The sequence below is a fragment of the Beta vulgaris genome, chromosome 7 (genome assembly GCF_026745355.1).
Source record: "Beta vulgaris subsp. vulgaris cultivar EL10 chromosome 7, EL10.2, whole genome shotgun sequence".
NCBI lineage: Eukaryota > Viridiplantae > Streptophyta > Magnoliopsida > Caryophyllales > Amaranthaceae > Beta > Beta vulgaris.
Window position 1 is genome coordinate 24922709 of NC_079208.1, and position 23242 is coordinate 24945950.

The 23242-nt window shown below is 38.6% G+C and overlaps 1 protein-coding gene across 8 annotated transcripts; it reads left to right on the forward strand.

The window, feature by feature from the left end:
• Nucleotides 1-653: 653 nt before the first annotated feature.
• Nucleotides 654-18378, forward strand: LOC109135599 (retrovirus-related Pol polyprotein from transposon RE1). Of its 8 annotated transcripts, none has more exons than XM_057396301.1 (7): nt 1400-6830; nt 7185-7358; nt 9006-15184; nt 15228-15886; nt 16019-16059; nt 16496-16647; nt 17752-18378. In XM_057396301.1, the coding sequence occupies exon 3, from the start codon at nt 11033-11035 to the stop codon at nt 12512-12514; it is 1482 nt and encodes a 493-aa protein (XP_057252284.1). In that variant the 5' UTR covers nt 1400-6830; nt 7185-7358; nt 9006-11032; the 3' UTR covers nt 12515-15184; nt 15228-15886; nt 16019-16059; nt 16496-16647; nt 17752-18378. The 8 variants fall into 8 exon arrangements, with proteins under 8 accessions (XP_057252288.1, XP_057252289.1, XP_057252286.1 ...); XM_057396302.1 differs by lacking the exon at nt 17752-18378 and adding an exon at nt 17081-17430; XM_057396303.1 differs by lacking the exon at nt 17752-18378 and having other exon boundaries at nt 1388-6830; nt 9029-15184; nt 16496-17430.
• Nucleotides 18379-23242: the final 4864 nt, after the last annotated feature.

Consider the following 23242-nt stretch of genomic DNA (forward strand, 5'->3'; position numbering starts at 1 on the left):
TGCTACTTCACGTCTAAGTCTAGTTTCTTTTATATATCAAGTTCCTTCAACAGATTCGTTTAGTGCCATTTAGTTTGTTCCTTAGAAAGGAACAAACTCTCATTCTCAAATAAGACTACCAATGTTCCTTACCATCCTTACTTTGTTCCTTTTACAATGGAACTAGAAAAGAAAACGCCTTGCTTTTATTCTTCTTGATCCAATGCTGCTCCAGCATCAACTTCAAGAAACATCTTTACTTAGTCTTTGAAATCCTCTCTTGACTTCTTCCTTGACTTCGTATTCTCCTAGTTCCTTTCATTGATACCTTAAAAACCATACACTTAAATAACTCATTAGTTCACTACTTAGTTTGCATCTTTGTTTCTTTGTCATCATCAAAACTAGGGTTCAACATCTTTTACTCTTTCCTCTATCCAAACCCTTGCACCGCAATCCAGGCAGAAATGTTTGGGGCCACCAAAGTTCCATGGTGTTGTGTACTTTCCTTTTCAGAGGTCGAAAAGAAAAACAGGGGTGAATTTAACATAGGTTAAAATGTTGTTTTCAATTTTTATGATTACCAACGGTAATTTAGCACGTTCGGACTTACTTTAAAGTAATGCATGTGTTATTGAAGTTTCACCTTGTTTTGTAGTTGTTTTTTTGGGTGTTGCCATCCACTGTTTTTAGATAAAAGTTTTACATTTTTAATAATCAGTTAGTTAGTTAGTACATGTTTAAATAAATTTAATATTGCATCTATAATATAATAAATGTACCTCTAGTTAAGGTCGATGGGGTATGACTGGGTTTGTCGGATTGTGATTCATCAGTAAACATCATAGTTTCATCTGGTGGTGCTTGAGAATTGACTCGACGTCTTGAAGAGGATGTGGGTTCTCTATTGTCAATTCTTGTACGTCGTCTTGTTGGCGTACTTAAACCAATCTCACTATTGATTGCTTCAGTTGTCTCCCCTAAAAATCTATTTTTAATTTGACTTAGTTATTATGTGGTATATTCCATTTTTGTTATATATCATTAGTTTTAGTACATGATTGACCAACCTGTTCATGTTGTAGGTTGGTGTACTCTTTCCACCTTAATTAATCTTGAGGGTATATGTGCATTTGTCCAACTGATTGGTAGGTGTTTTGGTCTTGACTTTATCGTTGTATTGTGGCTCAGGCTAAGATTTGTGGCTCTGTTTTCTTTTGTATGAGAATTAAGCGTGGTAATAGTTTATTGTGTCTTGCTTGATCTTTTCTATCCATACCTGATTTCCTTTTCATTGATGACAATCTGTTAGAAATACACCAAGTTTGTTTTCAACAAAAGTTCGGTTTTTTTGATATAAAACTTGCATTTGTTTTATTAAATAGGCTAACATACATAAGTTGATGAGAAATGTAAAGAAACATTTGAACCACGTAAACCAAAGAAAAATAATTGTGTTCTAAATCTAAAATTGGACCTCAATCAAAGGAAAATGAAAGTCATTCCTCATGAAGCTGGAGCTTTTTAGTCTTTTTGGGAAGTTGCATCAGATTTATAGTCCAATAGGTCCTTGGCCTTGCATAACTCTTCAACCAAGGCTTTGTTTTCCTAGCATAGATCCATATAGTTTTGCTTTAAGGTTTTGAAATTCATTTATTCCTTTACTCGTTTAATGTCTGCTATACGGCGTTTTTTCCTCTGCTGGCGAACACTCTCTAGTTTGAAATCAGCAATTTCAAATTGGTAATACTCGTTTAATTTAAATATAGGTAGTAATTGGGCTGCATGCTCAGTAGCAGTTACCAATTCTTTTGATTTTTGGCTCTTTATTTTGGTTGTCGGATCGTCTTATGTGGTTGTTAGCTTTATGGTTTCTACATATTGTTGTCGTCGTTCCTTATAGTGTTGTTTAGTGGTGGTGACAAGCCATACTGGTTGATGATAGTGGTTAAAAGAGTTATGCAACTTATTGTGAATAGTTTTGTGGGATTATTCATAGTTAAACTATCAAATGACATGAGTTAGTTAAATAACACATCATATCTTTATTTCTAAACAACGAATAATAGTTGACAAATTAATAAATATAATCAAATAATATAGCCTATCAATCATGATTTTTGTACGTAATGACAAATATAATTTTTCATTCAATCAAACAATAGAGTCATTTAATCATGATTTTTCTACACAATATAAATATGTTTTTTCATGTAATATTATGGGGCATTACCAAAGACCAAAAACTAATTAGGTATCAGACTAACTTACATTTGGGTAAACAAAGTTCTTAAATATTCTATCAAATAATGTTCGGCAAACATATTTAATTTAAGTGAGATACGACATACTTGGAATACTATAATTTAAATTTTCTTTGACATTACTTCTTGATAGCAAGCCGAAAAATATATCAGCTGAAGGAAATGAAATACCTTATGATGAATCCAAAAGTGTGTTTAATATTCACCCAAAATTCACGTATCAAAGAGTCGCACTCATAGATTAAGCTGTGCAGACTAAAGTCTATTCTCGGTTAATTTCATCACAATATTCTTATAATCATCAACACTAATGACTTGTCAAAAAACTTGCTGCTAATGCGTCAGTTATAATTAATATAATGAACCATTAGAATAGGGTAGGCAAGCCAACAACACAAAAGTAAATAAAGTCATAGTATGTACCTAAATAATTCTCACATTATTCTCTACATTATATTTCATTTTAGAAGCAAGTCAAAAGCATGTGGCAGCCGTCTGTATAGATTTTCACTCCAATTTAAATGCAGAATCACAAATATGATAGGTGAACCCTCTAATAGAACACATAGAAAGAGAGAAACCTAAAACCGGCAAGGAGACTGAATACGAAAACATAAATCCCCCCTCGAAACCTTACAGTTCATTAGAAAAGTGCAAATGAAGTTATGATTAGTACTCCCCGACCTCCGTCTCAGAATAAACCTCCACATTGTTGTATTTTGATAGCTTGTAAAAGAATTGTCTTTCTTTAGAAGTAAAAATATTATTTTTCCCCTTTTATCTTACCATCATAGAACCCGTTTCCTTCTTGTATCATAACAATTATCTTCCTTAACCTGTCTTCTTCTACTTTCAATTAATTTATTTATCCTCAACAACTATTATGAAAACACCTGCCAAGTCAACAAAGAAGTTTATCACGGAACAGAGAGAGTAATTTTATATAAATGATTGAAAATATCTAGCATGAAATTAGCTACAATAATCAACTTAGACAATACCTAGCTACTTATTGTAAGAGACCAAAAATAAATAGTTAAATACTCATTAAAAAGTAAAAAATTAACTTTACATCATATCAAATTAACGGCAGTGTCATCAATGATCAGTCATCACCATCGCACAACCCCCATTAACCCAACCCAAATATGAAAAATAGGAAAGCAGATGGAGGGAAGGCATAGAACCTCTAAGAAATAACATGTGAAAGATATTATTGAGCTGCTCCAATCAGAAAGGAAAACCAATACAAATATATACCTTGTCGTGCACCAATCACAATATAAAATTTACAAAAAAGAACGTAAATAGAAACATGAATCACCAGTCGTTAGTCCAAAACCTACTTCAACATTTTCAAGTTAGAAGCTACCACGAGTTAAAGAGACCATGATCTAACCCATTGGGGAGAGGGATCACATAATAAACAACTGAGAACTTCATCGTTTACTATTAATATTTTCCCCTTTCAATCGGAAGCTAACCATTTAGATAGTTACACTAATGTATCTAAAAACTTACCTTTATGAAAGAAAAAAAAACTTAACTAACTATCGAAATCTTATTAACTCCGTGCCTTGCTGACTTAAGTTCACAATGATAGAAATGTAGAGTCCACATAATCTGAACCACCCCAGTGAATTTAAGAAGAATGAATTTCTAATAAAAAGGAATCCTCGACTTTGAAGTAAAATGCAGGTTTTTGTAGTCTAGACTGTCACTCAGTTTCTAAATTGTTGATTTGGATTCCTAGAATCAAATGCAAAAAGGCTGACTAACCTGTTAGACATTTCTATTTTTCCATTTTTTGTCCTTTCTAATTTTTCGTTTCCATTATTTCCGAATCTTAAAGGGAACCTTGTAGAGCACTAAGCCAACCAACTTGATGTTGGAAAAAGTAAGATCAGAAACTTTCGCTTGCACTTGCAAGCATAGGGATACTTGCTTGGTCATGATTAAACAGGTTGGCTGCATTATGTGACAGAGGACCAGTTCACATGAACAAACACTGAATACAGTGACACGGGCAGATCCTCTCCTTTTTCAAGGCTCTTAGTACTTAAACATGGAGTTGAGATTTTATTGTCACATGCTTCATGTTTCTTGGTTACAAAACCAGGACTGTAGGGAAGACTGCAATGGTACCAACAACCTTTCACTTAATTGCATAAAATAGGCAGATCATTCCAACAAAATGCCACGTGTGTTGCCCAAACTTGTAAACACAGTTTTTACTTTTTGTTCTCTCATAATAATATTCAAGGGCTTTACTGCATGGTATATTAGTATATAGTGCAACTCTTGCTATAAACAATCCTGTACTATCTCTCCATTCATCTCTCCCACCTCACCATTGCCACAGAAGAATCTTAGCAATCGAAGTTTTTGAAAAAAGTTGCCAATAAATTAAACATACTTTTCTTTCTCTTTTTAACTAAATTTTTTCATGGCATATTAATGGATCTTTTCTTTTCTGGAAAATTGTCCCCATCAAAGTATATGCTTTAATTCAGTATTCCACTTCCATTATTCTCTACACTAATCTTTGACCATGATCTCATAATTTTTCTTTATGCTGATATTGCTATATTTGATCCCTTACTCACCTATGCACTTTCTTTTTGTGACAATATTCCCAGCTCTCCTTTCTTTTTGAAGTTTATGATATATATATTATACTTGATAAATCAGCTGGGTTTTTTTTTTGTTTCTGTTTGAGCTCAATTATTTAGCAGCCCAATTAAGGAATGAAGGGCCTCCTAAGATCCAGCAAAGCTTGTAGCGGTGGGTCCCACCATTGAGTTGACCAAATTAAAAGGCTAATATAAAGATCCACCAGAGGGCTAAAAGGGTTAATGGCCTCAAAAGGCAATTTAGCCATTAACCTCATAATAGCCCACTCAACTAATACTCCACAACCGGAGATTTCCAAACACTATAAATACCAGTTGCTTCATCAATGAACGTGTATTGAATTCTCACCTAACAAAACAGAGCATCTCTCTCTAGACTTTCTCTCTCTATCTCGATCAGCAACTGGCTTGAGCGTCGAAGGGGCGATCCCGGAACAACCCCCGGGGTAGTCTAACTTTGTTTTGCAGGATTCTGGTGTACATAAAACTAGTTCAAGTCAATGCTCTTGGGGTTCACTCCTACTCAGAATACATTAGTATCCTTAATTTCTAGACATAAACAATTTGGCGCCGTTTGTGGGGATAGCACAAGAAGTTACTTCGCCACTACACAACATGATTCACCCTATTGCTACTCAGAAAAAATCATCTCATTATTACTCAGCAATGGCCACAGCCAAGAGCACCCGCAACAAACATCCTTCAGCACATGCCTAGAGATCTGAGCGGGCACCCTTATCTTCCCACCATAGGAGATTCGAACGGGCAGCCTCACCTCCTTGTCGGTCTCCCACAGTCCTACCACGGACCCCAACCAGGAACCTTCCCATGGAGATCATTCATCCCCGTCCCAGCAGATATATCATGTCAATTCTCAACCCCTGTTTGCAGCAGACATCACCCTCATAGCGTCTCAGCTTCAGCAAACTTTACAGCGCAGCATAATGAACATGTTGACTGCCATTCAGCAAGGACAAACTCAGCCTAACCTTCATGTCCCCCCCGAACCAAGGGACCACGTCCTAGTGCGCTCTCAGTGGGAAGAACACAACCCACGATCGGCCCGCTGTGAGCCTCACTGGCAAAGATCGAGGTCCCAGAGCCTAGTCAACATGACAGGGAATGATCGAGACGAGAGATAGATGAGTGCCACCCATCCAAAGGGAGGTCGGCTCGCCATGGAGAAGAATCTCACATCTCCAAATCACCTAAAGGAGATGTCGGATGCAAGCTTAAGGACGCCCGACATTTTCTTAACCAGAAGTGCCTCAGCCAGGGATATGATGTCCGACACATCCTCAACAAGAAAGCCACTCACCGAGAAGGGCAAAGTGACTCAGCCCACTCTAAATCCTCTCGGCTTAACAGTGGAGCTCTCAAGTTCATGGTCCCATTCAGTCAGGAGATCTTGGAAGCACCTACTCTAGGAAAACTCAAGACCCCCCTCATCGAACCACTAGTGGAAAAAAACTTATAAGTCACTTAGTAACAGATTCGATTTTACAAAAACCACATCCCAAAATCATCCTTTAAAATGGAGGGAAAGTTGGGAGTAAAATCTGATGCGGTCCTCTTGTGGACCGCACCAGATTGAAAAACTGTTGCGGTTTTTCTGAAATCTGATGCGATTTTGGGGACCGCATCAGAAAATGGGCTTTTTAATCGCGCGTCCCAGCTCTCCCCCTTGTTCTCTCATCCACCCAATTTAAATCACGCGACCCAATTTCATTAAAACACGCGAGGCCCAGCTCTCCCCTTGTTTTGTTATTGTTTCTTTCACATCCCTCATATTCCTTCATCATTTTAATTTTTTCCCTCTCACCAGGAAAATAAATAGGGTTTCTCTTTCCCCATATTCCCTTCTCTGGTGCACACCAACGCCAATTGCTGCTGCCAAAGCTTCGATTCAAGTGTTTCTTGCATTCAAATTTCACCCCATTCTAAACTGAAACATGTGAGTAGCTCGAATTTGTTTTTTTTTTCCGATTTGTGATTGATTTGGTTCAAAAATTTAAACCCTAGGAATCAAATTAGGGTTCCACCACCATCCACCACCACTGGGTTCCACCTTCCCCCAACGGCTACCAGCTACCGCCAATAAATCCCTCTAGTTGCGTACTCCTCTGAAATTCGAACGTCTCTTGGGTTTCTTATAAAACTCTTATTCTTTAGTTCTAGAATGTATTCTTTTTCTTCTGTAATCAACAAATTTTTGATTACTTCTTTAAATTGTTGAAATTGAGATCGTAATAGTCTTTTTTCAATTAATACTTTGTGACCTAATTTTTCAATTTTCATCTATTTTTAGGGGAATTACTTCTTGTTTTTCGTTCGAATTTTCGGAATCAAAATCAACATCTACATTTCAACAACAACAACATTAGAGACATCAACAACAACAACATTCAAGAACCCTGTATTTTTCAGCGAAAGAGATATAAAAGATCTGAAGAGAACCCCATGATTTGAGCTTCTCAGTGAGGTACATATATATTTTAGAATTAAATACATATGTAGTAATAAGTGGCAGTTATAGTAAATAATAATGAGTGCAAGTGTAGTGCTGTTAAAATGAGTCCCTAGTAAAGTTTACTTTGCCTAAGTACTAAAAAATGTTGATGAAAAAGGTAAGCAACAATTTTTTTACGCTAACGATTTTAAGGCAATGTGAAAATATTAGCACAATAAATATAAAATATAACAGATGAAGGAATTTTATTAGTTTTTGTTGTTTCAGCTAGAAGAACATTACTTTAGTATGATTCTAGTCACATATAGTCAATTAATAAGTGTGCACAAGACTTGGAGATACAATGTACATGAAAGAAATCATTTTGAAATTAAAACCTACTCTCTTGTATCTGCAAATAATCCAAATATGAGTGCTTGATCATGTCGAGACTCAGGATTGAAAAGAGAACATGTATTGACTGGATATGAAAGCTCAAGTGTTAGGTTAACATTCTGATTTTCAAGTTGCCTCTAAAAGTTACAATGCCTAGAGTTCTAGACTCTGGGAAAAAGGAAATCAGTAATTTATTACTAGTTAAAATGCCAATAATTGACGTAGTATTTGACATACAGTAGAGAAACTTTCCTTTTCAACAATCATCCACTCTGAATTCCTGCTGCTAGTGGGGGTATTCATAGGACTTTTAGTATAAAGTAGTATCCCCTAAATCAAACATGTTGCTAAGCTGTTTTGGAGGACCCTGAAAGAAATGTTGGGGGATATAAGGAGTAGGCTCATTAAATCCTCCGCCTCCCCTTTTTTGTCTTCTGGTGGTGGTGGTCAAGGGACATTGTCAATTTGTTTAGATGCTAAATTATAGAGTAGCGTCACAGAGAGGATGGGGAGATACATACACCTGGAAAAGGATTTTGGTCAAGTGTAAGCATTTCCAGGCCAATTCCAAAACCAATGATCTGACGTGCAAATAAGGTAAATTATAAATATGAACTTCTGTATGCTACCAGTTTGGCAGCTCAAACGAAATGAATGAAATTGAGCCGGATGGTAAATTTTATTCCATAAACTTCTTCCAACTGGCGTCTGGTCCTATACAACTTCCATTACATGTCTTCCCTGGAATAAAATTCTCTCCCAAGTGTGAAATCTTTCATCCTATTATTATAATTAATCATGTTGATGGGGATACAAATGATGAAACTTTTAGGCGTAAAACTCAACGCATTTGTTAGTAGTTTTTCTATTAGTAAATGTTGGCAATCAATTGCCTTGTCACGAAATACAACATGCACAGTTATTAGTAGTTACTAGACTTACTACATGTAACTCTCCTTTCTTTCTAAGATATCATATTACGGACAGTGTGCTAATTCTTGTTGTAGTTTCATGGTGGTTTAGTTCTATAATATACTATCACCTGTCTTTTTTTTTGGCTTTGGTTTCATATGTGATGGTGGTCGGCTGGTTACGAACACATTGAAAATTGAGTTTGAGGTTAATTGTTCGGTTTACATCTTTTATTGCCTTTGAGTTGTTCTATTTGATATTTGGAGAAGTTTTCACTGGTGGGTGGTGAGGGTTGTTCCAAAATATATAGAGAATTAGAACATAAGATCTTTTTTGACTATGGATTTGATTGATATCTTTCTTTTTCTTAAGGAGACGGTCCTTTTCGTTTGCAGCTTGAAGCTTCAACACATCAGGGATTAGAACAGCAGATGCCTTCATTCAATTTGCCATCTAAAATTCTTTGCAAAGTGGCTAATATTGAAGAAAGGAGTCCAGCTAGCTGAGTTTAGTTACTAATAGAATATAGCTGTTAGTATTAAAAGCCCACTGTGTTAGTGGCCCAAACTCTCTTGTTTTTCAGTCTGTTGTTTAGGCTGGTGGCCTCAGGTTGTTTGTCCTTTTGTGTGACACTTATCGAGGGTTTTGTGTAGCCTACAAGGCACTACTTTCTAGGTTGATGCACCGGATATAAAATGCTGCATTCATGTCCAAAAAGGCATGAGAGAATGAATGAAAAAACCCAAACCTGAAAGTGAGAAAATGTTTCTTGTTTATGAGCAGCAACAACAGCTAAAACAAATGAAAGAATTCATTTGTCGTCATGGTATCAGAGCTTGAAGTTCGTTACTCTTAAAGAGACATTTTTTATTTTCAGTTTGTTTCATTGATTGCTAAAAAAAAAGGTGTCATGTGTGTATTTATTTCATGCAGTAGATTCCTAAAGTTGCAAACTTTTCTTAAAAGGTCTAAATCAATCCATCTCGTGTCTTGCTTTCTCCTGTTGTGTGTATGACCAGAAGAAAAAACAAAAACGAAACAATGACATCTTCTTCCCTAGATGTAACCGGTCCCCTTTACCTTCATCCCTCTGAGAATAGCAACTCCATTAATGTAGAAAAACTCCAAGGTCCCTCCAACTACAGAGCTTAGAGGAGATCATTTGAGATATCTCTAGCCTCAAAAAGAAAGTTAGGCTTCATTACAGGAGTTGTTAAGAGAGATGGAACTGACAAGGTAAAGCAAGATCACTAGGATACCTGTAACAACATGGTTATATCATGGTTGTTAGGAAACATGAGTGAACAGATCAAGAGGTGTGTGATGTTTGTGACCAACTGTGGTCAAATTTGGAGGGAACTGGAGCAAAGGTACTCTGTCACTAATGGTTCCAGGAAGTACAAAATCAGTAAGGAGATCTATGAAACCAAGCAGAATGGAACGCTAGTTTCAGAATATTACACTGATATGAAAACCTTGTGGGAAGAGCTGGAGAATTCGATGAACTTCCCCCCTATTACAGAGACTACGCCTGAAGTGACAACTTTTGTGGAAGCTTTAAACAAAGAGCAAGAGGAACAAAAGTTGTTCCAGTTCCTAAATGGACTGGATGAGTCCTATGGAACAGTGAGAAGCAACCTCCTGATGCTTACACCTCTGCCTTCAGTTGACAGTGCCTGTTGCACTCTTTCCCAAGAAGAATCTCAGAGGGATCTTCACAAACCACTTAAAGAAGAAAGTGATATGATTCCAATGTTTAGTACAAGCAATGAGAACACTTGTACAACTTGTGGAAAGATAGGTCACACTGTTGATAAGTGTTGGACCATTGTGGGGTATCCACCTAGGCACCCCAAACATCAGAGAGATCAAAAAGGGAAAGGTAAGGAGTATTACTCTAAGAAATCTGGTAACTACAACAACAAAGGTTATCAGAAGTGGAATAAGGGAAGTAGTGATCAAAAGGTGAAAATGGCAGCTAATGTGAGAAGTGAAGGAGCATCCACTGTGGGTTCATCTAGTTCTGTCAACACAGGACAAATTGAAAAATTGTTGAAGATGCTGCTCACTTTAGGAAATGAGAATGAACGAGGGTCAGATGATGAAATGGACCTTGCTTACTCTAATATGGTGAGTTGTTACTATGCAAAAATTAAAGAAAACAAGTGGATAATTGACACTGGTGCATGACATCACATGACTGGAGATTTGAGTCGTCTTGTGAATATGAGAAGATGTAAGAGTGAGGCAAAAATTAACCTACCTACTAGTGAAACATCTAAAATCACTCATGTGGGAGATGCTGTATTGAAGAACAACTTGGTGCTGAGAAATGTGCTATATGTTCCTACATTTAAACACAACCTCCTCTCTCTGAGGAAACTATCTCACAATGGTGAATGAAAAGCCATTTTTCACTCGAATTTTGCATAATTCATAACAACAAGAATCAAGAGTTAGTGGGAGTAAGGAAGGTGATGAAAGGCCTATACTATCTTATTGATGAACCAGTGATTGATATTCTACAGAACATAAGAGGCAGATTGCTCACAGAGGGAGATAGCAGTACATGTCATGCTCTCAATGCAACACAACTTGATGTTCCAGCTAGTATTGATCAGGGAAGGAAAACAAGTGACACTTTCTTATGGCACATGAGGTTAGGACATGCACCTCTGAGAATGATCTCTCAAATAGATAGCCTAAAGGGGTTTATCAAATATGAGTGTGATACATGTGTGGTGTGTCCCTTGGCTAAGTTCACTAGACTTTCTTTTCCTATAAGTGTTTCAAGGGCTAGTGCAGCATTTGAGATGATCCATATTGACACATGGGGCCCCTATAGGGTGAATTCTAAGAATCACCAGAGATTCTTCCTTACTGTGGTTGATGACCACACAAGGATGACTTGGATTCATCCGATGAGAAACAAATCAGATGCATATGATGCTTTGGCTACATTTGTTCAGATGGCCAAGACTCAGTTTGATAAAAGGGTGAAGGTGGTGAGATCTGATAATGCAGTTGAGCTAGATGACAAGCACTACAAGCATATGTTTGATAAGCTAGGGATAGTGCACCAAACCTCATGTGTAGACACACCTGAACAGAATGGAAGGGTGGAAAGGAGACACAGAAACTTGTTAGAAATGGCTAGGGCCTTGAAGCTGCAAGCAGGGGTGCCAGCTCAATTGCGGGGAGACTGTGTGCTTGCTGCTGCACACATAACCAACAGACTTCCTACAACTGTCCTTGAGAATGTCTCTCCATATAAGGTACTCTATGAAACTAAACCAAACTATAACTTGCTGAAAACATTTGGATGTTTTGTTATTGCTTATAACCCTGACAAAAGTGGTTACAAATTGAATGTTAGAGGAGTACCCTGCATTTTCTTAGGATATCCAACCTCTCAAAAGGGCTACAGAGTGTATAATTTGTTAAACAATACCACATTTGTTACAAGACACACCAAATTTTATGAACACTTGTTCCCATATCAAGTGTTCAAACAATCTGCTAAGCCTATAGTCCATTGTAGAAACCAGACTACTAGAGAGTGGTATGATACTGAGATAGCTGCTAATCCACACACCCAAACACTCAGTGATCCTCAAGAGGCTGAGGGTGAAAGATCCAATGACCAAACTGACCAAGATGACAGTGAGATTGTACCTGATACCAGCATCCAACCTACAATAGAAACTAGAAAATCTTCTAGGACTCACAAACCACCCTCATGGTTGAGTGACTACAAGACTAACCTAGCTTATACTGAAGCACGAAAAAGGGCTGAAAAAACTATGAACATCCCAACAAGCAAACAATTTTGGTGTTTTGCTGCTAGAATTGCAAAACATAGTGACAATATTCACTATTAAAAAGCAGTGAAAGATCCTAGGTGGGTCAGGGCAATGAATAAAGAGTTGGAGGCCCTTGAACTGAACAAAACCTGGGATATTACCACACTGCCACCAGGAAAAATTGCCATAGGATGCAAGTGGGTGTACAAGAACAAATACAACCCAGATGGTACCTTAGAAAGACACAAAGCTAGGTTGGTGGTGTTGGGAAATAAGTAAAACTATGGGCTAGATTATGCAGAGACTTTTGCCCCTGTAGCAAAGTTAACAGCAGTGAGATCTCTCTTTGCTATTGGTGCTATGCAAGATTGGTTTATACACCAAATGGATGTTAAGAATGTATTTTTGCATGGTGACTTGCAAGAAACTGTATACATGAAGTTGCCACAAGGTTACAAGTGTGAAGGAGACAGAATTGCAGTGCAAGAGTGGGAAGAAGAAAGCAAGGTTAAGACCAGCACACCTCAGAGAGTTTGCAAACCCAAAAAATCTCTCTATGGGTTCAAGCAAGCCCCTATACAGTGGTTTGCAAAACTCAGTTCAGCCTTGAAGGAAAATGGGTTTATTCAATCTAGATCTGATTACTCTTTGTCCACAAAGAGAGAGGGTGATGTTTTTTCTGCAATATTGGTATATGTAGATGACCTTATCATTGCAATAAACAATGAAGGTGCTATAGATGATGCTAAGGTCTTTCTCTCCACTCATTTTCATATGAAAGACATGGGGGTAGTGAGCTACTTCCTAGGGATACAAGTGGATAGAACTCCTACAGGGATTTTCTTATCTCAAAGAAAGTATGTGCAAGACTTGCTGAAAGAGTACAATCTTGAAAAATGCAGAACTCTCAAGCTCCCTATGGATGCTCATGTTAAACTCACCCCAGAAACAGGAACTCCTTTTCAGACTCCTGAAATCACTAGTAGAAAAAGGAAGATTTGCGTCCCCCCATTTGCGTCGCACAGACACGAAAACGACGCACAATTCGAATTTGCGTCGAATTTGGGAAGCTGTGCGACGCAAATCACTGTTATGTGCATCGCACCCTCCTCTCATGCGACGCACATTGCTAATTTGCGTCGCATGAGAGGTGTGTGCGACGCACAACATGGGTATAATGTACGTCGTACTATCGTGTGTGTGCAACACATATCAGAATTAAATAAGTTTGGGCTTTGATTTGCGTCGTATGGGCCATATCACACGACGCAGACACGGGTTACCCATATTTAAAAGAAGCGCACGTTAGGATTTAGCTTACAACCATTTCAGCCGTTTTCCTTCTATCTCCTTCTCTCTCCTTCTCTCTCCTTCATCTCTCTCACTGTCATTCAAACCTCCATCCATCTCTCCTTCGCATCTCTACTTCGAATCTCTACTTCGCGCATCTCTACTTCGAATCTCTACTTTGCGCATCTCTACTTCGAATCATTTTCTCACTTTCATCTGTCATCCATCTCTTTTGCATCTGTTTTGCGGCGAACCTCCGTTCATGCTCAGGCTTTGGGATCTCTTTCCTCTCTCTCTCTCGATACTCGAAATATACACGATGTTCATGCTCAGATTTCTCGATTCTTAAGTATTTTTAGTTCTCATTTATTCTGAATTTCTTTGTTTTGCCATATTTATGTTTATTTTTGCGATTTGAAGAACGAGATTTGAAGAAAGAGATTGAAGAACAAGATTTGAAGAAAGAGATTGAAGAACGAGATTTGAAGTACGAAATTTGAAGAAGAACGAGAATTTGGCGATTTGTATATATTTTTTTTTGAGGGGTGGCGATTCTTATTTTTTATAAAATATATTTAGTGAAATTTCTCTATGTTAGATCTATTTTTTTTTTGTAGGTTTAGTTTTTTAATTTCGTGTTTTGTTGTATGTTAGATCTGATTTTTTAATTTTTTATATTTGTTTAGATTTTTTCGTTTAATTTTTGGCGATTAGAACGTAATTTCGTTTAGATTTTGTCGTTTAATTTTTGGCGATTATTATCATTTGTTGTATGTTAGATCTGGTTTTTTGATATGAGATTTGTCTTGTTTAATTATCATCATTTGTTGTATGTTAGATCTGGTTTTTGATATGAGATATGTTTCTTTTTCCTCCTACGCAGTATTAAAGCATTCATTCTTTGGTACTGCGTTTTTTTATTTTTCACATGATGGCATTTGCGTCGCACCGTGTATACGGTGCGACGCAAATAGCTAATATATCTGCGTCGTTCACCATAAGACGCAGATCATGTCTGGGCTATCTGCGTCTAGGCCTTTGGCGTCGCACCCGTGTCCGACGCAAATGGGCGCCTCAGATCCGACGCAAATCGCCGTTTCTGTACTAGTGAATATATCAGAGATTAATTGGCAAATTAATCTACTTGACTATAACAAGACCTGATATAGCTTTCACTGTCCATGTATTGAGCAAGTTCATGCATTGCCCCACTTCAGCTCACTACCAGGCAGGTCTGAGGGTGCTAATATATCTAGCAGGCTCTACTCATCAAGTAATTCTTTTGGCAAGTCAATCCACAACCTAGCTCACTGCCTATTGTGATAGTGACTGGGCAGGTTGCTCATCTACAAGGAGATCCACATCTGGGTTCTGTATCCTACTTGGTGAATCTCCTGTGTCTTGGAAGTCAAAAAGACAGTGAGTTGTTGCTAGGTCTACTGCTGAGGCAGGATATAGGTCCATGGCCTTAACAATTTGTGAAGTAATGTGGCTGAGGCAGCTTTTGAAAGACTTAGGAATCAAGGACATTGGTTCTATTGTTGTGAACTGTGACAATCAAGCAACATTAGCTATAGCAGCTAACCCTGTGCACCATGAAAAAACAAAGCACGTTGACATTGATTGTCACTTTATAAGAGATAAAGCCACTGAGGGGATTATCACACCTGTCCATGTCTCAAGCAAGCATCAATTGGCTTACATTTTCACCAAGATACTCAACACTGATCAACATCAGTTTCTTCTTCACAAGTTGGGAGTTTGTTCAAATCCTGCACTCACAGCTTGAGAGGGAGTATTGAAGAAAGGAGTTCAGCTAGCTGAGTTTAGTTACTAATAGAATATAGCTGTTAATATTAAAAGCCCACTGTGTTAGTGGCCCAAACTCTCTTGTTTTTCAGTCTGTTGTTTAGGCTGGTGGCCTCAGGTTGTTTGTCCTTTTGTGTGACACTTATCTAGGGTTTTGTGTAGCCTACAAGGCACTACTTTCTAGGTTGATGCACCTGATATAAAAGGCTGCATTCATGTCCAAAAAGGCATGAGAGAATGAATGAAAAAACCTAAAGCTGAAAGTGAGAAAATGTTTCTTGTTTATGAGCAGCAACAACAGCTAAGAAAAATGAAAGAATTCATTTGTCTTCAGCTAATATTGATCTACGGGTTAGTATCATTGCTATCACTTCTAATGATAGTTGCTTTTCTACTCTTCATATTTACGGCTCCTTATATTTGTGAATGACGAAATGGTTTTGAGAATGATCATGTTTGTTCTATATGCGAACCTTGAAACAGATGAAGTTTATGCTCAGATAACTCTGGTTCCTGGAAGAGATGTAAGTCTCTTTTCCAATATCTTTCTCTCCATTGATGGAAAAGAACCCCTCAATTCTGACACCTCACTCTCAACTAGAAGCGGACAGGCACATGTCATATAATTGAGATTTTAGTTTTTACATGTGATTATTATCATAGGAGTTAGGCTCATGAGTTGCATAAATGTTGTGTTATATATTTCTTGCTATGTCTCTTCATGTTTAGATCAGCTTAATCAATGTTACGTACCATATGTCTTCTTATCAAAATATAAACATTTATCTAAATTTGTTGCCTTACACCTTCTGATTATTCGTAAGGTTAGGCTTCATGAGTTGCATAAATGTTGTGATGTTTATTTCGTACTATGTCTTTTCATGTTTAGATAGGCTTATTTTGTCTTCTTATCAAAATTATTAATATTTATCTAATCTTGTTGCATTTCCTGTTCCGCAGCAAACTGAAGCTACAAATCCCGACGCTCCAGTGCCTGATCTTCCAAGGTGCAACTTGCATTCATTTTGCAAGACACTAACAACTTCTGATACTAGCACACATGGTGGATTCTCTGTGCTTCGCAGGCATGCAGATGATTTCTTAACCCCCTGGTGAGGCTTGACTGCTTAACTTAGTTAAGTGTTTTCAGGAAAGTAGGTTTGATATAAGAAATCAAGGAAGTGAGGGGAATATCAATCTTTTTCTTACTAATACTTCCTCTATACTTAAATTATTCACTATTTAACTTTTATGATATCTAACGACTTTGACCATTAATATCACTAATTGCATGTGATTAAACTTAATAATTATTAATATATTGATGCTATTCATTGATGTGATGTTAAGAAGAGTTGAAGCATAAGATTTTGATATTAATAATGGTGAGAAAATATGATCAAAGATTTATGAGTTTGACGATAAATGTCAATCAATACAATTTATAGAGGTTGAGGGAGTAGTATGCTTGAAAAGAATTGCGCTTTCCTCTATTTTATTCATGTTTAACTACTTCGCATGATGTCTCAACAACCACCTTGGTAGGAGCTTGTTGCTACAGATCTTCATAGCAATGAGTGGCATTTTCGTCATATTTTTCGAGGTGAGCAGACCTGTATGTAGACAAGAGCGATGTATACCAACTATGTTCATGCATGTGATGAAATAACCAAGGTTTTCATTTGATTGTTTTAAAGTAATGCTTGTATACAGAGTAAAGCTCCCTGTAAATTTTTTAGATGCAGACAATTTACATTCCTTATGCTCCTCTTTTTATTTGTTGGATCAAACTGTTATGTAAAATATTAGAGTCGGAGATGCGGGGAACAAGGGATACCCTTTAAGAGTCCGATTTGAGCAAATATCTTTGTAGTATCTTCTATGTTTACTTAATATTTTTTGTGTTTGGTTGGTTCTTTCTTGCACTTGAACTATATAAATTTTCAAAATTGCTACAATTGGTGGTTATTAGAAATGTATGACCAGAGCTGATAGCAATTTTAGAAAATTTGGTGCCACATTACTGTTGTCTTGTCTTAAAGGTTTTGAGGATGGCCACAATGTTGCTTGATGCTTTTGTATTATCTGCATACTCTAATGAAGTTTTGTCATTTATAAGGCATGCTTGGTCAATCTTACTACTATTGGATCACATACCCATGGGAGACCAAGTTATGGTTCTGTAAAAGTTGTTTATCTTCTAATACATCTTGCAGGGCAGTGGCGGACCTAGAGGGGTACATGGGGGTACAGTTGTATCCCCAAAACAAAAATCAGGTTAAAAGAAAACAGGCTGGAATTTCGCGCAGGGCCCAAGGCACGCGATTCATTCCTCTCTCTCCTCTCTTGAGACTCTCACGCTCCTCTATGGCTTTCTCTCTTCTCTCTCCTCTTTCTCTCTTTCTTCTCTCTCCTCTTTGCTCCTCTAATTCTCTCTCCTCTCTTTTCTCTCTCTTTCTTCTCTCTCCTCTCTACTCCTCTAATTCTCTCTCATCTCACTTAATATTAAACAACACTCAAAGTCTCAAACCACCGAGCAGTAACTTCCGACGGAACGAGTGAGGACTTCGCCTAGACGCCGACCACCATTCTCCTCCTTTAAGTCGAACTTCGAAGTTTGACTTCATCGACCCAGCAGTGATCCTCCATTAATTCGAACCAATAAGCTGCTAAGTTTTTGTTTATGAGTTTTAATTTCATATTTTTCAACTTTTATAAGTTTATATATGTTATATTCTTAGATTAATCATATTTAGATGTAAATTGTTGATTAATTAGTTAGGGTTTGCTTAGGGATGTATTCAACAAGCAATAACGAGGCATTGATAGATTTGATTAAGATTTGTTGAACCCGGTAGACAAATAAAAATGCCAAAGTTTATTGTACATGTTGATTATATATATATATATATATATATATATGTAAGAGTACATAATATAAATATTTTTGCTATAAATATTGAAATGATTATCAAAGAAAAGCCCCTGTTTTAAGTATTTTATCTAAATTTTAGAAGTGTTTGAATCTTTGTGCAATGGATGCATAGATTGATGGATGTTTGTATATACTAAAGTTTCGAGAGTTGATGATTTTGTAAGAAAATATGTAAAATGGAAAGTACCTAGCTAATTGATTGCAGTCCAAGGGAAAGCAATCCTATAGGAAATATTTGACATTTCATGTTCAAAAGAATAATGAAATCCTCCTAATGATAATGTCTCGAATGAAATGATTCCCCTTCATCCCCATCGTTAATTCTTGATCTTAGACAATTTTGATGAATTTTTTCCCCCTACTTTTATGTTTGTTGTACATTTGTATCCCCAACTGAAAATTTTGGGTCCGCCACTGTTGCAGGGCAACCAAGATGCCACCTTCTGACTACAGGATGGAGTATGTTTGTTAGTTCCAAGAAGCTTGTAGCTGATGATGCATTTATATTTTTGAGGTAAGTTTTACTCATTCTAAAGTGAGGGACTTTCTTGGAAGTCTATGCTGAAATGAAATTTATACTTTTGTTGATAATGTGGAACTGTTGTTACTTTACTGCATCTTGATTGAGCGTTATAAAGTGGAGATCAATAAGCTTAGTAAAACGGAGACCCAAGCTTGAGGAGACGTTTGGTTCGTTGGTTGAGGTACATTAATAGACATTGTAAATGATTCTTGTGCTTCAATTGAGCATAATATGCTTAATAAAAGGAGTTTTGATATATATTGATTTTGTGTTAATTAATAATGAAAAAATGCAAAAAAAAAAAATCTTTTTTTTTATTTTGGTGGTGTTCAACCGCTGCGGTTTTGACCAAAACCACAATAGTTAATCATTTACCGTTGCGGTTTTGGGTTAAAATCACAGCAGTTAATAGATTAACTGATGCATTTTTCCTTCATAATCGCACCAATAAATCATCAACTGATCCGGTTTTAGACCGGATCAGTAAATAAATGGGATCTAATGCGAGCCCACCTGATGCGAACCATAACCGCATCAACTAGATCGATTTTAACCGCATCAGATTTGCTTTTTTCTACTAGTGAACAATTTGCGGGCCTAACCGACCCGGATGACCATTAGCCTCTTACAAAGCTCAAATGAGCGTGCAGACCAGCTACTAGGCCAGTTGGTGTCAATTCTTCCCCACCACACTTAAGGGTCTTTCCCTAAATTTGTTCCAAGAGCTGCCCGCAAGAATCATTCTCCGATTTCTCAGTGCTTGAGGACCTCTTCATTCATCAGTTTGTGGTGGGGAAAAGGCGGAAAAAGACGAGCTTCCATCTCATGAAATCAGAAAAAAAATAATGAAAGTTTGGTTGACTACATCAAAAGGTTCAATAAAGAATCATTGAGAGTCTTAGACTTACAAGATGTGGTGGTATTTGCCTCCCTAATGTCCGGACTTCAGCTTGGTCGGCTCAGATGGTCCTTGGCGGAAAGCGAAGTAAAAACCTTATCAGAAGCAATGAAGAAAGCAATGAAGCCGCCATCTCATGGGGCAGATAAGAAAATAAATTAAAGCTTGGTTGACTACATCAAAAGGATCAATAAAGAATCATTGAAAGTCTCAGACTTACAAGATGTGGTGGCATTCGCCGCCCTAATGTCCGGACTTCTGCTTGGTCGGCGAAGATGGTCCTTGGCGGAACGCGAAGTAAAAACCTTCTCAGCAGCAATGAAGAAAGCTCAAAGATTCATCCAGGCGACAAATATATATCGCCACTCAAATGATGGAAGCAAGAAGACAAAAGAAGAAGGAAACCACAAGGACCAACGAAAGCCACAGAAGACAGGGGTCGGCATGACAGATTCAGTGACCATGCTCATGACCCCCGATTCAGCAAGAACCAGAGGGACATCTATCGGGACATCAAGGACAAGTCCATGCTCCCCCGCCACCTCCTATCTGAACATCCTCCGCTCAGAGAGACAAGAGCTAGTGGTGTGAGTACCACAAAGAATGTGGACACACCACCAAGACTGAAGGAAACTCAGAAAGTCCTTGGACAATCTAGCGAACCAAGGCAAGCTTAATCACTACCAAAGCACACAAGTGAGGAGAAAGGCAAGTTGAAAGTGGGTCAGTTGAACAGTCGGGATACCAAAGACTTCATCGGCGTCATAGCAGGTGGCTTTACCTCAGGAGGCCTAACTGGCCGAGGCTGCAAAGCCCACCTACAGAGTCTCAAGCACCAAGTGCTTGACGTCCAAAAACCCCGACCCGACTTCCCCGTAATGACCTTTGGGGCATCCAGTCGGATATTGCATACACCCCATGACAACCCCCTAATCATCGAGCTCAAGGTGGCCAACACAAGGGTCAAAAGTATGCTGGTGAACAACGGGTCATCAGCCGACATCATCACGCTGAAATGCCTCAAAAAGTATAGTGAACGGGATCTCACCCCGTCAATCAGCCACTCATAGGCTTCGTGGAAAACTCAGTACATTTAGTCGGACCAATAAAACTACCCACTCGGATGGGAGAAAAAGTCAAGGGTAGAAGCCTACTGATTGACTTCTTGGTAATGGACGTCCCTCTACCTTATAACATTATAATGGGGAGACCCACTTTGAACAAGGCCAAGGCTGCTATTTCCACCTACCAATGCCTGATGCAATTCGAAATCGATGACGGTAAGGTAGGAAAGATCGAAGGGGATCAACAAGCATCGAGAGAATGTTATGTCAACAGTCTGAAGAGTAAAGCCGACGTCCGAGATGACTCGAAAAAGAGGAAGCGAGAAGACGATCGACCCTCAAGTGGTCTCGGGGTTTACATCACGAAAAACCCCAAGCAATATGAACATCCTCAGCCGGTCGAGGAAGATGAGGAAGTAGTCATCGGCAAAGTGCCCGGTCGGACAGTGAGGGTAGGAAAAGCCATGAACCCTCATACGAGAGAAGAAATCATCCAAGTATTCACCGAGTACAAAGATGTGTTTTCCTATGAGGCCGCGGAGATGCCCGGACTCGACCCTAAAGTCATGTGCCATGAACTAAATATCAAAGAGGGGTTCAGAGCGATCATGTAGAAGCTGAGACACCAAGGTCCTGAAAAGGAACGCCGCAACAGCTGGGGAAGTTAAAAAATTGCTTGAGGCAGGCTTCATAGCAGAATGTCAGTACTCGGAATGGTTGGGCAACGTGCGTGGATTTTACGGACCTGAACAAAGCCTGCCAAAAAGACAACCACCCGTTGCCCAAGATCGACAGGCTGGTGGACTCTACAATCGGGCATGCACTCCTTAGCTTCATGGACACAAATGCAGGCTACCACCATATTTCAATGGCTGAGCAAGACCAAATCCATATCGCCTTCGTCACCAATCAAGGGGTATATTGTTACAAAATGATGTCATGGCTGAGCAAGACCAAATCCATATCGCCTTCATCCGATTTGAAGAATGATGGGGCTACGTATCAGCGAACTATCAACTAAATCTTTCTGCGACCAGTTGGGTCGGAACATCGAATTATATGTCGACGATATGATAGTCAAGAGAAAGGGCTAGAGGGATCATCCATTAGACTTAGGGGAAACCCTAGGCATGTTGAGGTAGTTCCGCGTGATGTTGAACCCAAAAAAGATCGTCTTTGGAGTTAAGGGAGGAAAGTGCTTCGGATTCTTGGTAGACGAGAGAGGAATTAGGGCCAACCCCGATAAATTCAAAGCGGTGATTGAAATGAAATCCCCTCGGAATGTAAGGGAAGTGCAGCGCCTAATCGGCTGTCTAGCTGACCTAGGACTTTTCCTCTCCAAGTCGGCAGATAAGAGCTTCTTCTTCTTCAAAGATTTGAAAAGAAAAGAGTTTACTTGGGACAACGAAGCTGAACAAGTATTCGATTTCCTTAAAAAACACCTGTCAACCCCCCCAAAATTTATATCCCCCTAGTCGGGGGATGCCTTGTTCATTTATCAGGTCGTCTCAGAATACGTGCTCAGCGCTGTGTTGGTAGCAGAGAGAGAATTAAAACATCATCCGGTCTACTTCATCAGCCATGCCTTCCGAGGAGCAGAGACTACAAGTAGCGAGGTTGAAAAGATAGTCTTTGCCCTTGTAATGGCCAGTCAGAAACTTACACCATACTTCTAATCTCACAAGATCAAAGTCCTTACTAGACAACCGCTTAGGAAGGTAATTGAAAGTAGGAACCACTCCAGTCGAATAAATGATCGGGCTGACCAACTCGCTGATTTTGGTCTGGAATACGAGCCAAGGAGAGCAATAATAACCCAGGGTTGGCGGATTTCATTACCAAATGCACCACCAGACTCCCGGTCGGTGATGGGAACTACAAGTAGATGGTTACTCCACCAAAGCAGGATGTGGAGCCAGTCTAGTAATCAAGCCTCCGGTTAGAGAAAAGATGGAGTATGCCATCAAGTTCTAGTTCTTAGGGTCCAATAACGAAGCCGAGTATGAGGCTCTCACCCTCGGACATCAGCGTTGCATCTTGGCCGGGGCTACATCAGTCAACCCCAAGCCCGACTAACAACTCATAGTGGGTCAGGTCTCAGGTGGATACGGAGCCAAGGAAGACAACATGCGGATGTACTTGGCCAAAACCCAAGAGAAGGGTTATCTCGAATGACCAACTCTCACCCTCATTCATCTAAGGAAGACAACAGTAATAATATACCCCGGTTGGAAAATCAACAAGTCGATGCCTTAGCTCGAATGACCAACTCGACAAAAGGGTTATC